This window comes from Parasteatoda tepidariorum, chromosome 7 (genome assembly GCF_043381705.1).
Source record: "Parasteatoda tepidariorum isolate YZ-2023 chromosome 7, CAS_Ptep_4.0, whole genome shotgun sequence".
In the NCBI taxonomy this organism is placed as follows: domain Eukaryota; kingdom Metazoa; phylum Arthropoda; class Arachnida; order Araneae; family Theridiidae; genus Parasteatoda; species Parasteatoda tepidariorum.
In genome coordinates, this window is record NC_092210.1 from 538,023 (window position 1) to 553,226 (window position 15,204).

At 28.7% G+C, this 15,204-nt stretch overlaps 2 protein-coding genes across 2 annotated transcripts; both read right to left on the reverse strand.

Moving 5' to 3' along the window:
• Window positions 1–897: 897 nt before the first annotated feature.
• Window positions 898–12,947, reverse strand: LOC107444427 (flavin reductase (NADPH)). Its single transcript, XM_016058555.3, has 5 exons — window positions 12,573–12,947; window positions 7,647–7,805; window positions 5,117–5,206; window positions 3,288–3,419; window positions 898–1,402 (listed from the first exon to the last, which is right to left on the reverse strand). The coding sequence occupies exons 1-5, from the start codon at window positions 12,655–12,657 to the stop codon at window positions 1,254–1,256; spliced, it is 615 nt and encodes a 204-aa protein (XP_015914041.1). The 5' UTR covers window positions 12,658–12,947; the 3' UTR covers window positions 898–1,253.
• Window positions 10,329–12,566, reverse strand: LOC107444426 (methylglutaconyl-CoA hydratase, mitochondrial). The gene has a single exon (XM_016058554.3). The coding sequence runs from the start codon at window positions 12,447–12,449 to the stop codon at window positions 11,550–11,552; it is 900 nt and encodes a 299-aa protein (XP_015914040.1). The 5' UTR covers window positions 12,450–12,566; the 3' UTR covers window positions 10,329–11,549.
• Window positions 12,948–15,204: the final 2,257 nt, after the last annotated feature.

Consider the following 15,204-nt stretch of genomic DNA (forward strand, 5'->3'; position numbering starts at 1 on the left):
GCTGTTGCAGCGATGGGATTTATATGGGAGGTACTGATATATCAGTACTTAAAACATTCCAAATGTGTTGACTCTTAAATTTAAACCTGGTACCTAAAAGCACGTGAATTTTTTTTTAAGAAATCAAAATCACTAAATAGGCTTTTAAATTTAATTTTTATCAGAAGGAATTTTGTTTACCTCCTACTGTTCATTAACAGGTTTAAGAATTTTCTAAACAATACTGACTTTATCCTACTATTTTTCAAGTTAATGATAATCGAGTTGAATAATGTGAACTCTCGCTACTATGATATCCCATACAACCCCTTTATTACAATAATGTTTCGTGGTCCTGACGAATTTTCATATGAATTAATGTTATCCCCCTCTCAATATTCTCTGAAGCAATAAACCCCTGTAAAACAATTTTCTCCATTTGTTATTGGTTTTCAAATAATGAAAAAAATATTTTTTTTTTATTAATTTTGCCATTTTTTTTCCAGTCTTTTGTGACAAGAGAAGTCTCACTGCTAATTATGTACTTATCTTATTTCTTTTCACCATAGTGAATGACTTTTGTATTCTGATTTCAATACCCCATCCTTGATGAACATAGACCACCCCTAAACCTTCAATTGTTAAAATTGCTGCCCTTATCTCTGAAGAAGTCACAGATGTAACATTCCTATCTGATTTCATATTTAGCCATAATTACCTCTCTGCAAATTAAATTTTTATATAATATATAATTAGATTTATAGTTAATACATTTATAACATAAGAATTTTAAAAAAATCTTATTGCCTCCCCATAGTATGTAGACGTTTGATATAATAATATATTACAACAATATATTTATTTGGTCCCCAAAATATTGTTGCAGAAAGGTTTTAATATATATATATAAACACATAGTTAATATTTTAAATTTTTTTATTTCAAAGAATACAAATTTCCAGCTTTACAGAAAAATAAAATATCAATACATTTATAACATGATTAATTTCTGATGAATAAAATATATACAATAAATATTAACACTAAATATTGGTTGTCTGAAAACTTGTCTAATACAATTTTAAAAGTTATCTGATTAAACTAGGCATTACAAATGTAAGTATTATAAATAAAAAATTTGCACAAAAAAGCAAATAATATAAGAATTTAAAACAGGATATGTAAAAAGCTGCAGCAAATACAAAATTAGTGAAAATGTGACACTTTTTGCTAGCATACAAAAATAGAAAATCCCTTTTCCCTAATTAAGAAATTCACGAAGGATAACCAATCCCAACATAATGACCAATATGATCTTCTTGTGTCAAAATATCTACTAGAATATCTGCCAAGTCATATTTAGATATCATTCTTCCAACTGGCGCTTCATTTTTGATTTCATAATTTCCTTTTGCAGGTTCCTCTACAAGAAAAAAAAAACATTAATTTTTATCTATTTTAAACCTAGGATGGCAAAATAATGTTTTTAATGAAAAAATTGGATTATTTTTTATATTTATCAATCAAAAGACTGATAAAATGTATAAGCAATGCTATTATTATATGTATTATTAATGCTTATTATTACTAAAATAATTAACATTTCTTACAAAAATGGCTAAAAACTATTATATTTTAACAAACTAATCGCTGAAAAAAATCTATATCCTTTTTTACTCAAGATCAATACCCTTATGAATTTGTAAACACCAAGACTTAAGTCTTCAGATTTCAAATAAAGAATCAACTAATTCAGGAAACAAAATTAATTATTCTAAAGTACACTTAGCAGAATAAGTTCTAATTGTTTAATAATCTACATATTTAATAAATTTCAAAATATATGAATAATATAATAAGTTTTAAATGTAAAAATTGAAGTATAATATAAAATGTAAAAATTGAAGCTCACCAGCAAATTATTTTTCAAAATGCTAACAGTAAATTATTAACTATAGCTGTTGCTGTTGTTACTTTACGTCGCACTAGAGCTGCACAATGGGCTATTGGCGACGGTCTGGGAAACATCCCGGAGGATGATCCGAAGACATGCCATCACAATTTTGATCCTCTGCGGAAGGGATGGCACCCCCGCTTCGGTAGCCCGACGACCTGCGCGCGAAGTCGAGCACTTTACGGTAGCACAGTTTAACGAGGACCAATACCGCACACCCTCGGTCCCTACGCAGACTGATCCAAGTGGTCACCCACCCGCACACTGACAGTAGCCAGTGATGCTTGACTTCGGTGTTCTGCTGGGAACCGTGTCTTAACGATCAGTCCACTGCGGGACATTAACTATAGCTATTCACAGCATTTTTATCTTCACTTGTAACTTTTTTTTTACTTACAAATCTATTTCAAACTTTAAATGTTAGCACGTTATCTCTTTGTACAAAATACGGTTGAAAATAAATTGATACTTGAACTGAAACTTCAATATCAATAAAATTGGACTAAAAAAATCTTTTTTCTATTTAAATCCATGATTTTTCTTTAATCAACTGATTTTTTTTAAATAGTCAGCTGATTTAAATCATTGATTTTTAAAAGAAAATTGATAGATTTCTATCACTATTTCAATCAAGAGAAAGGAATCTAATTAAGTGATTAAATCACTTAAGTCCACTCTATTTTGACAACTATAAAGTAATTTTTATTTTGTTAAAATTAATGTGAACTACCATTAAAAAAAAATGTAGCATATGAAGATGCACCAAATATTTGTTTCTATTTATTTGATATTCTAGGTTTTATTATTATTATCATGATTTGTGTTTGAGTTTACATTCTGAAATTTTACCATTCTGTAAATTCTAAAAGGTCATGAGCCTTAAATCAATTTAAGAAAATTAATACCTGGAGATAAAGTGTTTGCCAGGTTTTGAGAGTTCTTTTTTTTCATTATTGGGTAGCAAGCTTGTGGAGTTTAGTTCATAGTTGTCCAGTTTTGTTTATTTGTCAAAATTCCTTTGTAGTTAAATTCAAAAAGTGTGTTGTATTGTAAAGTTTTCTTTTTTATATTTATCTATTTTTAACACTTATGTCTAAACAATTGAATGGGTTATTTTAGTTTCTTCCACTTTATTCAGTTTTTTTTCTTCCTCTTTTCTTTTGGAATTCTGGAAGAAATGGATTTCTCCCAGCGAAAATGCCAATCCTGATTTAGTTATTTTAAATCCCGTTTGTAAAACCTTTCCCAACAAACATACAAATAGGCAGCTATGTTATAAAAAAAATTATATTCTAATCCAACAATATCTTTTCTAACTGACCATTAGTTTAATTAAGAATAGAAATTTTTATACCAGCAATATGAGGAGGAAGTACTGCAACCCATTCTCTGTCACTATTTTTCAACTCATTCAGCATTCGTTCATGATCCTCGGTCACGGGAATATAAGGCTTTGGAACTTTCTCCCTTGGCCAAAACAGGAAAGCTTAAATCAAAACAATATTCAAACCATCAATAAAGAAAATTGTTACAAATATTGAAACGAGTCTTATAAAAATACAATTTAAAATTTATTTTATTAGGGCAAAGGAGTTTTACATCAGGTTCATGTTCATTCTTTGGTGCACTGATTTCATGAATTGAAACAGCAATCACATTGCAGATGTTCAATAAGGATTATAAAAAAAAAAACTGAAAAAATAAAAATCTTACCAGTCTAATAACAAATTAACTCATAAGTACCTGGCAGTTTCATGAAAATAAGCTATTGTGTCATAATGTTGCCACTTAAGAACTAGTGTAAAGTAAAAAAAAAAAAAAATTCCAGGCATGTTTTTGGATACATAGTAGCCTAAATAAGACTTCATACTTAAATAGCGTAGCTGAACAAGCAAGAGCATCTTGAAAAGCTGATGATCTATCCCTAAATCAAGGAGTACTTTAAACAAGATAGTGGTTCTTGCAATACTTCTTAGAACGCAAAGTACTAGTTTAATATTTTACATTGTGATATTTGCCCCCATAATCTCCAAATCTATAGCCTATGCAGCATTTATAGGAAGGACTTGTAAAAGCATTCCAACATCTAGATCTACAACCATTTAGTCTCATACTATAAGAAAAAGCTCTTAATAACCTATAAATCTCTTGTAGATTTGATACCAAGAATTAAAGCTGTATTTAATGAAGTGATCTAACTAAATTGAAGAGACAGACAGGCTTTATTAAGAGTGGCCATTCAGTGTACATTGGTTTGTTGATTTTTGCCTGTTTTTGAAAAGGACTCAAAATTTAGGGTCAAGGGAATGTAGCTTTAAATAGTTTTAATTATTAAAACTAATTTATTTTCTTTAAATTTTTGAAGTAAAGGAAGAGATGACCCCATCTCATCTAACTAATGCTTATTTTGGTCTTAGGACATAGTGGGGGAGTCAGTATAGACCCTTCGGCAATAAAATATGCTGACCCGTTTTAAACAGAGGCCAGAAAAAATTAATTTTCTTTTTTGTAGTTAACTACAACTACTTCATTACAAAGGTAGTTAACTCAACATTTTGATTACTACAAACTATTTTCAAAATGAAGTTTCAAGAGATGAATTTTGCTGGAAGATTCAGTTTACATTAAAAAAAGCTGAATAATGAAATAAAAAAAATGGTTCAGAATAATAAATGAGCTAATATTTTTTAGAAATTTTTCCTTTCAACCTTTTATGACACTAAAGAAATGCTAAAAAACAATCAAACATTTGTGATCTAACTAAATGTTTAAAACTTAAGTTAACTGAAAAAAGAAACAAAATTGAGCACATTAGGAGCATTATCATTGTAACTGCTGACGGACTTAAGTAAGGTTTTGCTCCAATCAGATTGCAACTATACTAATAGTAAGAGTAATCGCAAGAAACTGCTAAAAACTAGTTTTTTTTTTTTCTCTTTTCGTATCACACTACACTCGCAACGCTAATTTTTTCAAAAAGTAGCTCATTACACTACCAACTACTTAAAAAGTTGTGAATACAGTAGTTTTTTTACTTGCAGTGAGTTATTCTGACTACTGGGTTTAAACTATCAGTTTTTTATTCCATAATCACACAAACATGGTTTTTAAACTTATGGAAGTCATATCTCAATCTAAATATTAAAAAAAAGGAATTGAAGCAATAGGACTACAAATACATACAAGAAATGCAACAGGATACTCTTCTTACATCATTTTCTTTCATGCCTTCAATAATATTTCTAGTCCCATCAGACATGACAGTGGTTGGGCCTGTAAGAAATATGTAGTTTAAAAAAATGTTAACGTACTGAAACACAAATAAAGTTATCACTTAAAATAGAAACCATCTTATAACGAAAATAGTATTACTAATTAGAGCTCAGTAATGTTACAAATAATTGTTTTGTCAATGCTCATTGTTAATTTACTTTACATGCTCATCTAATTCACCAATTTTACCAGTTAAAAACAAAAAGTTAAACTCGTAAAAAAAAAAAAAAATTTAGGCAACTCTTAAAACTTATCACTAATTACACATTTTTAAAACTAGAAACATGCATTATAACTGTAAATAGCTCTTGAAGTATAGATTTATTATCTTTTCCTGAATGAAGTTTGATAACTACAGGGTTATTCATAATTCCCTCCGGGGTTTCTAAGCGTTATAGTAAAAAGCGAAGACGAATATGGCAAAAAAGAACATATTAAATTATTCCGAAAGTATCCAAGTTTTAATTTAAGCAGTTGCCGGTAGATGGCAGTAACATGTACCACTGAAGCCAGTTGCAGTAAAGAAAAGTGGCGTTTACAGGCGGAGGGAATTATGAATAACCCTGTATTGAAAATATTTTTACTATAACTAGATAGTAATATTTACTAATAATATCAAAAAACCATAGCTTTAAATAACTATATTATCTATAAAAAATTATCTGACTTCAATTCAGTAATATTGGAAATCTGTCCAGCAACTACAAATAATAAAATAACTCTCAAATTTTACAATGAAAAACATAATATAAATTTAATTTCTTTAAATAAAAACTAATTAAAGTTATCATTTGAACTCAAAATATGTTAAATGGCAACTTAAATTATTCTATACACCAAACTTTTTTTAAATGATTTGAAGTGCTTTTAAATAAGTCACTTTTCAGGGGCATGCTTAGGGATTTAGCATGGAAAAAACATTGAGGCATTTTATCAGAGTTGTTTAAATTCATGTTTTATTTGTATTATAAAATATATATATTAATTGGATCAATCAGTTTCACTGCCCTTCTTGATACTAGAAATCTTGAGTCATTGATAATAATTAAATAGCAATACGAGTGGAGATGACAATTGTCTTCTTCACAACACCTAGGGGAAAGATCTATTAACACATGCCACATTAACTGACTATAAGATAAATAAAATTTTCTCCTAGGAAAGAGATAGAATTAGGAGTGTAATTTATAAAGAGTTAAAGAAATTTTCCCAACGAGGCAATAAAGTGAAAGGAGACAAAAAAAAACTTGTATCATAACTATATCAACATGTTTCGTCGGCCTGTTCGGTTACCCACTCCTATAACGGCCCTGTCGTTTTTCATAGATAAAGGGTTAAATCATAAGAAATAAGGATTAAATGGAGGTGAAGCCTCATCTTATAGATAGTCCTCAAGAGCAAATAATTTTCGAAAACCCTCATTATTTTAGCTGGAAACAAAAGATAACTTGAAAAAGCTCTTCAATTCCTTTAAAGTGAACACTCTATAATTTTAATAATTTTGTCTGTTTTTCTTTTCTTTAAACATGAATTTCACATAGGTGTGCAGGATTTTTTGGACAAAATATAGTAAGGAGGGGAACAAATTTTTCGGTAGAATATGAGTAGGGAATTGTAAATGTTGAAAATTGCTTTAAAAAAAATATAATAGTTTTTAAAAATGGTGTTGAACAGTTATAATTCAATTTAAACATAATTCATTAAACATTCAATTTATTATGGAATATATAGTTCTTGTTTATATAAGACAAATTACTCTAAACCAGATTTTGAAAACTGAAATATTTTCGACATTTAACTTTTTATACCTTTCTTGCTTAAGATAACTTTTATTAAATTTATTTATACTTATTTTTAAAAGTCTCAAATAATCTCTTCTTTACACAAACCTGAGATTTAAATAATACTATACGCACTTTAGAGCAAGGTTCCCACTCAATTTCAGAAAAAAAATTCCTTGACTTTTCCAGGTATCAGGTAAATTTCAATGAAAATCAATACCATATTTTATCTATGCTACAAAGTTTTTTATCAGAAAATTTTGATTCCTTTATTTGTAATGCCAAGTATTAGATTTTCTATATAAAATAAATATTATACGAGGAAAAAAGCATTTCAGTTTGTCTAAATTGTGAAAATTTTACAATAAATAATTGTAATAGATGTTAGAATTATTTAACTCGAATCTCAACAACTGAGTACTGTTACTGACAATTTTAAGACTGGTTTTTTTTCCAGGTATAATGAAGGAATTTTCCAGGTTTTTGTAAAAAATTGCAACTTTCCCAGATTTTTGGAGTTGAAATAAAATTCTCTGACAATTCCAGGTTTTCCCTGATCCGTGGGAACCCTGCTTTAGAGGTACACGTTTTTCATACAACATGTACCTCTGAAGTACCTGCTCTATATTCTTTAAATCTTAACAGATATAAATACTTACTTAAATCATTCCTTGTTCCTAAAACAATAATGACAGCATCGTGACCTTTGATTGCATCGCCCACGTCTGACTTGTTGAGGACATCGCCTTCAACAACATAATTTGGTTCAACGGATCCTAGCTTTTGTTTATCTCTAACATAGGCAGTAACTTCATAACCTATTACACGATGAAAAAAATTTGAAACTAAATAATAAAATGGCTTCTTTTTTTTTCAAAAATATTTATTAAACATGAGTACAAAGTTGTAGATTTATGTATTACTATAGTAATACAATTTTATTATATAACATATTTTATAACAAAGCTTATCTATTTATATCTTTCATACACAGATATATAATTGTCATAGTAAAAGCTATATGACCCTATATTTTACACATTAATTTTTTTTAATTAAGCTTTTCTTTTGGCAGTATCTCAAAAAATTTTTTAAAAACTTGCAAAATTTTTCTGAATGAAGAGATTTTATTTTGTTTATTTATTTTGTTTATTTATTTCCCCTTTAGCAATATTTATTTTGACACCAAATGGGATAAACAAAATTTAGAAAAACTTTATATAAAAAAGAACAAGGCAAAAAAGAACTTTATATTTTCTCCCAAGATCAGATCAAACGAAAATAATATTCAGAATTTTTTTTTTGTTATGAGTTATACTTCAACGATAAAATGAATTAGTTTAAATAAGACATTAGCAAGATAATATTTGTCAACAATTTGCTCTATGCTGTGGCTATATCCAACACAGGTCACTTTTAATTGGCTTTCTATACAGAATCCATCGTTTATTTAGGATAGGAAGTAGACATTTAAATAATTTTTCTTTATACACAGCCAATTATTAATTCTGTAAATTTCATCTCAAATTATAAGCATTAAAAACCAAATTAGATAAATGTATATCGAGCTATAGAGGAGATTTCCATATCGTGATCTGTGGCAGAATAATCGCCAAGTCTTGGCAACGTCCGGGCAGTGGCCCGTGAGAAACTAAAAAAAACATCACACAAAGGGAATAACTTGAAAGCTATAACTCGTAGCCAACCCCAGGGCAATCAACATGTTTTTTTAAAAAATTGCAAGTTTAATACCTATTTGGCACCTTGGCAATTGCAGTTGGAGCGACAGACCACGATACAGAAATATCCCTGAGCTAAACTCAACTGTTAACGAGTTAAAACTTTTATAAGAACAACATTTGTTAATAATATACTACAAAGTTGAGTAGAAATTTTTCTTTCAAAGTTGAATTAGATAATTGAAATCCAAATCAAGAATTATATGCTACAGAAGTTATGAGTAGGACTGGGCTATAAATCGATGTATCGTGACATATATCAGCAAACCGATACTGCGACTTTCGTTCCAGGCGATGCATCAGAAATCCGATTTAATCCGTCGAGTAAAGACGACGAGCGCAAAATGATGTACCGATATGAGTCACGCAAGGATCTTCTCTTACATTCCGATCCAGACTCGCGTTGTGGAAGACGATGTTCGTTATGTTAAAATGACCTTGATTGATGAGCGGTAAAATCAGAACCAGAGTTTCGAGAACATATATCGTGATCTCGCATGTTCGTTTTCGTACCTCTTAGATTTTTCTTTGTCGGGACTTTATATCGTTTCTTGTAGATTATTTTCAGTTGGACTAACTTCGTGATCGCCGCCGTTACCTTGTTCTGAACGCAATCTATTATTGAAAAGAATATACAGAGTTTCTTCATTAATTAGGGTTTTTTTTTTAACAAAACTTTTTCCTATTTTTAAATGTGAAAATTATCGGAAATCTAATTTAAGGAGCATAAAGAATTAAATTACAAAGTAATTAAATTTGTTAGGTTATTTTTCTACTTTCTTTTAATTTATTAAAAACTTTTTAGATAAAACTTCGAATAATTTAATGGATTTTTATTACTGATTTTAAATTTATAAATCTTGAGTTTTTATTTTTAGAAATAAAGTTAAAACAAAACTAATTTTTTGTCATTTGGATTTGGACACGAGTCAGTCAACTTCGTTTATTCAAAAAAAATATGAAAGGTTTGCGATTTTTATTCTTCTTTTTTTTTTAATCATGGTAGCACTTCGTTTTGTTACAGAGTATAATAGTTTTTTTTAAAATTTTCTTTCAATATTACTAGTCAATTAGGTAAATATATTATAGAATATCACAATTCTTTTGTTTTTATTTTTAAGAAACTTTACCTTACTTTGTTTTTTGATCATAATTCGGTCATTATTCAATTTAATTTAATTATTTATGTAAAATAATAATAATAAAAAATAGTGTTTTAAAAGCGTTTTTTTTTCCTAAAATTTATTTAGCACTTTGTTTTAAGCATACAAATAATTTTTAACGAGCTTATTTTTTAAATTTTCCTTCTATACTGTTAGGTAAATATATTGATAAATTTCAATTTCATTAATTTTTTATCATTTATTTTTTAACTAAGAAAAAGTAACAAAACTTGCGTTTACTTTTTCATTTAGAATTTGAACATTACAATCGAACTTAATAATTATGTAATTATCAATGAGCCATATAATTAATTATATGGCTTTGTTTTTACTTACTTTGTTTAATTACTTTGTTTTTTGATCATAATTCAGTCATTATTCAATTTAATTTAATTATTTATGTAAAATAATAATAATAAAAAATAGTGTTTTAAAAGCGTTTTTTTTTTTCCTAAAATTTATTTAGCACTTTGTTTTAAGCATACAAATTATTTTTAACGAGCTTATTTTTTATATTTTCCTTCTATACTGTTAGGTAAATACATTGATAAATTTCAATTTCATTAATTTTTTTATCATTTATTTTTTAACTAGAAAAAGTAACAAAACTTGCGTTTACTTTTTCATTTAGAATTTGAACATTACAATCGAACTTAATAATTATGTAATTATCAATGAGCCATATAATTAATTATATGGCTCATTTAGTAAAATTATTTTTTATGGCTTTGAACCTTTTTTTTCAAAGTTTCATTCGCTTAAACTAATTGATTTCCAAATAATTCATAAGCCTATTGTTTTAAACTTTCTTTGATTTCTAGTTAAAAGCCTAGTAAAGTATCTAACTTAAATTAATACTGCTTATATCTTATAAACGATAAAGAGGTGCAAATATTTCATTCTGTATCTACACACATTTTTTTAATAAATATATTAAGTAAGATTTGTACATTATAGTCAATTTATTTAATATCTTTCTTAAGCAAAAGATATAAAATTTATAAATTTATTTAAATCAATCTGAGTATGGAGTTTTGATGGAAATCTGACTTACTGTGCCTTACAAGTAAATGAAATTCAAAAATACTATATCGCGATGCAAAACTGACAATGCATCACAATATAAAATTTCTAATAGCGCCCCGTCCTAGTTATGAGCATAGATAAAAATTTTAATTTAATAAAAAACTAAATAATTCCTGGATTAACCAACTAAGCAAATAATAATTCAGCAGTTAACTTTAGTAGATGTTTTCCTTTAAAGTAAAATCAAAATTGGTTCAACAATTTAACTTTGGTGCAACATGGAAAAATATTTTTGAATGAAGTCAAAATCTACAGTCTCCCTTAATAATTATAGATCGTAAACGTGGGAAAATTTCTGTAATGTGATCTGGGGCAAATTAACCACAAGTTAAGGCAACCAACGAGAAACTAAAAAAAAAATAAAAATCATAGAACGGAACTAAGTTAAAGCGTATATCCTGTAGCCACCACGGTACAACTTTTACATGCTTTTTTTAAAAAATTTTGCAAGTTTAAAATCCTTTTGGCACACGAAGAATGTAGTTTGCACTACAGATCACGATAGGGAAACATCCCCGTAAACTTTAACGGAAATTTTTATTTGAAAGTGCAATCATAGAATGTTTGGAAATAGTTATTCAGCAGTAAACTTAGGTGGACGTTTTTCTTTGAACGCCATAAGACCTTCAACACGATCTTTTGTACCAACAGTTTGAGTATAATAAGCCATTTCAAAGGCCAATCCATTATTTATATCAACTTCCATTCCTCTGTTAATTGCCTGCTTGGCTAATCTAAGAGCAATTGGCCCTTGTTGAGCAATTTCCTCTCCTAAGGATATGGCTCTTAGGAAAGCAGAATTTCCGTCCTCGTTTTGCTCCACATTGTGATTCACTAAACCGATTCTGAAAGCCTCCTTACCATCAATTATACGAGCAGTGAATATAAGTTCTTTTGCGATAGCTGGTCCAACAATGCGTGGTAAGCGTTGCGTACCACCACCACCTGGAATGATCGCTAATTTGGTTTCAACCAAACCCATTTTGGCTGAAGATGAAGATACACGTAAATCACATCCAAGAGCGATTTCTAAACCTCCTCCAAGGGCATATCCATCAATAGCAGCGATTGTAGGAACGGGGATCTCTTGTAGATCGGTAATAGATTGGCGAATTTTGGCTACAAACGGGGCAACTTCAGCTTCCGGCATTGCAGCTCTTTCTTTTAAATCAGCTCCAGAACAAAAGACATTTTTGACTAAGCTGTGAAGAATAATTACTCGAACATTCTTATCAAATTTCAATTGGGTAAATGTTTCAGTCAAAGTACTAACAGCATTTTTACTTAAAGCATTTTTAGCTTCTGGTCTATTAAAACCTACCGTAACAATGCCTTCATGATTGCCCGTTAGTTTTTCTACTGCAATAATATTTGAAGTTTGACTTATGCTTCGCACTTTTTGAAAAGTACAAAGGCTTTTCTTCAGATATCTTACTGGGGAGAAAAACATTTTATAACTTTTAAATAACGACATCAAACATCTACAACACACGTGATCATTCTTGAGTACTGGTCAACAGAGCCCTCTATGTACGATTAAAAAAACGCGATACAAAAATCCTTTTAAGTTTAATTTAAAAAGAATAATAGTTTTTACCTTTTTTTAAGGCTGCTTCAACAGTCGCTAATCCTGTGTTACCAGATGCACCGAACACAATAACTTTCTTTATCAAAGGAGACATGTCTGCTGAGAAACAACAAATGGACTGTTTACAAATGCAAATAACGAAATTAATTTAAACAAATCACGGGTGCGGTTTGTTGCAGACGACCTTTGTGCAAAGATCTCTGAAGTGTCATTTTTGATCATTTTTAGTTGATATAAATTTATAATCAGACTGAAACATTAAAAATTATAGTAAAAAATTATTATTTCTCAAATAAAGCATCTCTTTTTCTCATTTTATTAAAAAATTTCTTCATTGTATTTAATTATTTTAATGATGAATTTAATTGGTTGATTGGCAAAATCAACCAATCAAATACTAGATAATGGAGGGTCTCTATCTTCATAGGAATTGGTAACTAATTTTAAACCATAGTTTCTGCTACAGAATGCAATTGGCTTTTGACATTGTGATTGGCTGTTGAATATCACTCTTGGTTGCAAGAATTTGGAAAGTTATCGCGTTTATTGTGAATTAAAATAGAAATTCAAATAATCATGCGCGTCTGTGTTTGCGCATAATCTTGTGTTTGGTGCGTGGCCGCAATTGATTCATTGATGGATAGTGTTTACATTCATTTTCTAAACAACCACTAGAAAAGAGGGGATTTGTGCTTAAAAAAAGAAATTAGACGAAAATATTTACGAATTTTTAGATATTTCAAAGTATAAAAATTAAAAAATTATGTTTCTTTACTATGTTTATTATTTGTTTGAAATAAAACTTTATCATTTTGATATTAAGAGTATGTTTACAGATGTTCTTAATTAATTTTAAATTATGAAGTATTCTCCTATAAAACCTTCTATGGTTAATGTCCGAATTATATACTAGCTCTAGTTAAGTGCCTCTACCCGATATACATTTGCCCGGTATGCCCTATATCAATGTATTTTGAAGGTCAACTGCCACTGCCCAATATGCATTTAATCTGTTCTCCGAACACTGATGTTTCAGCCAATCGATCCCTTGATATTAAAATAGCGAATAAATGAAATAATATTAACGGATAACGTAATATCTAATGGGATATAACAAATATTTCGGACATTCACCAAAGCGACTCTGTGATTGTTGACATTCACCGGTGAAAATCGACATTCTCTTGATTTCAGCCATTCACGGTAACAATTATACTGTAAATTTAACAGAAAGAAAAAGTTGTTATGCAAAGTATTACTCTATGTTGGAAAAAAATTATTATAATTAACACAATTTCACCCTGCACGAACGAATCTGTTAATTGTCAAAGTAGCATAGTTTTTGCGTGGTTCCTACGAGCTTTCAAATGTATTTAAAAATTACCAATAATACTTTGATTTCGTTTTGTTTCGCTAAATAATTTTATTTAAATTATGTATTTTTTTAAAAAAAAATCTTTAAATGATACTTAAAATAACACTTGCATGAATGTGACGTTTTAAACTGTTAATAAAAAATTATTTTTTAGGTGATAAAAAATGACTTTGAAAAATTATATGCTTACTACGCCTGTGCTTTAACGGGAAAAAAAAAGTGAAAACAATAGAAAACAAGAACATTATAAAAATCTGATAATTTAATTTCAGTCACCGTATAGCATGTATGTAATCAAAATCATAAAAGACCAGTTGTATGCCGCGTAGACTAATTAGGGATGTAAGGTGATTATTTGGATTGCTAGATTTTTTAGTTTGATTATTTGGATTGCAAGATTTATTAGTTTGATTATTTGGATTGCTACATTTATTTGTTTGATTAATTGGATTATTACTATTTTCTAATTAATTTTAAACCCATTTATGCTGTCATTATCCTCAACAGTGATTCCTAAGATTTTGATAAAATTCTGACTGAGACATTTATTTGCGACACCAAAGACCAAAACATGAAGTTTTTAATCAAATTGCGATTTCATGTGCCACAAGCATTTTTAAAATATATGAACAGAGTGTTCCGTTTCCTCGTTCTTAATATAAATTGCTTAAATATTTATTAAGAATTTAATCTAAATAGTACGCAATTATAGGTCACAGGCTAATATTTAAGCGAGGAAGTAACAAAAAGATAGTTGGAAACTATCGAATCCTTAGTTAAGAAAAGATGAAGAAACTGTTGAAATTAAATTACAATTGTAAATAAACAGATCATTTTGAGAAAAAGAATTGTAAATAAACAGATCATTTTGAGAAAAAGAAATATTTTAATGAAGATTATAACATAAGACAAACTTAGACGAAAAAAAGAACACTTCTATTAATATATTTTCTATATAATTAAAAATAAAAAGTTGCCAAAATCAAACGAACAAAACAAGTCAGTGCATCAGTCAGGCTGCTTACAACAACCTCGATTTGTTGATTCCATCAATAACCTCCGGTCCTGGTATTTTATATTCTTTCAGAAACGATAAAACCAACTTGATTGTCTAATGATTCTTAAATATTATAGATTGCCTAATGATTCTTAGATATAAGAATCATTAAGCAATCAAATTGGCTTTCTACCGATCTCCTTTCAATTTCTTTCTGTTTCACCCGAAAATCAAATATGCTTCTTTATTTGATTCGCTGGTTTTCACAG

Excerpts from the sequence above, each read along its gene's own strand:
- LOC107444426 (XM_016058554.3), bottom strand. The coding sequence starts at position 12,449 with ATGTCGTTATTTAAAAGTTATAAAATGTTTTTCTCCCCAGTAAGATAT.
- LOC107444427 (XM_016058555.3), bottom strand. The coding sequence starts at position 12,657 with ATGTCTCCTTTGATAAAGAAAGTTATTGTGTTCGGTGCATCTGGTAAC. Across the intron at positions 7,806-12,572 it reads TGAAGCAGCCTTAAAAAAAG|GTTATGAAGTTACTGCCTAT; the intron begins GTAAAAACTATT and ends ATCGTGTAATAG. Across the intron at positions 1,403-3,287 it reads ACTTCCTCCTCATATTGCTG|AGGAACCTGCAAAAGGAAAT; the intron begins GTATAAAAATTT and ends TTTTTCTTGTAG.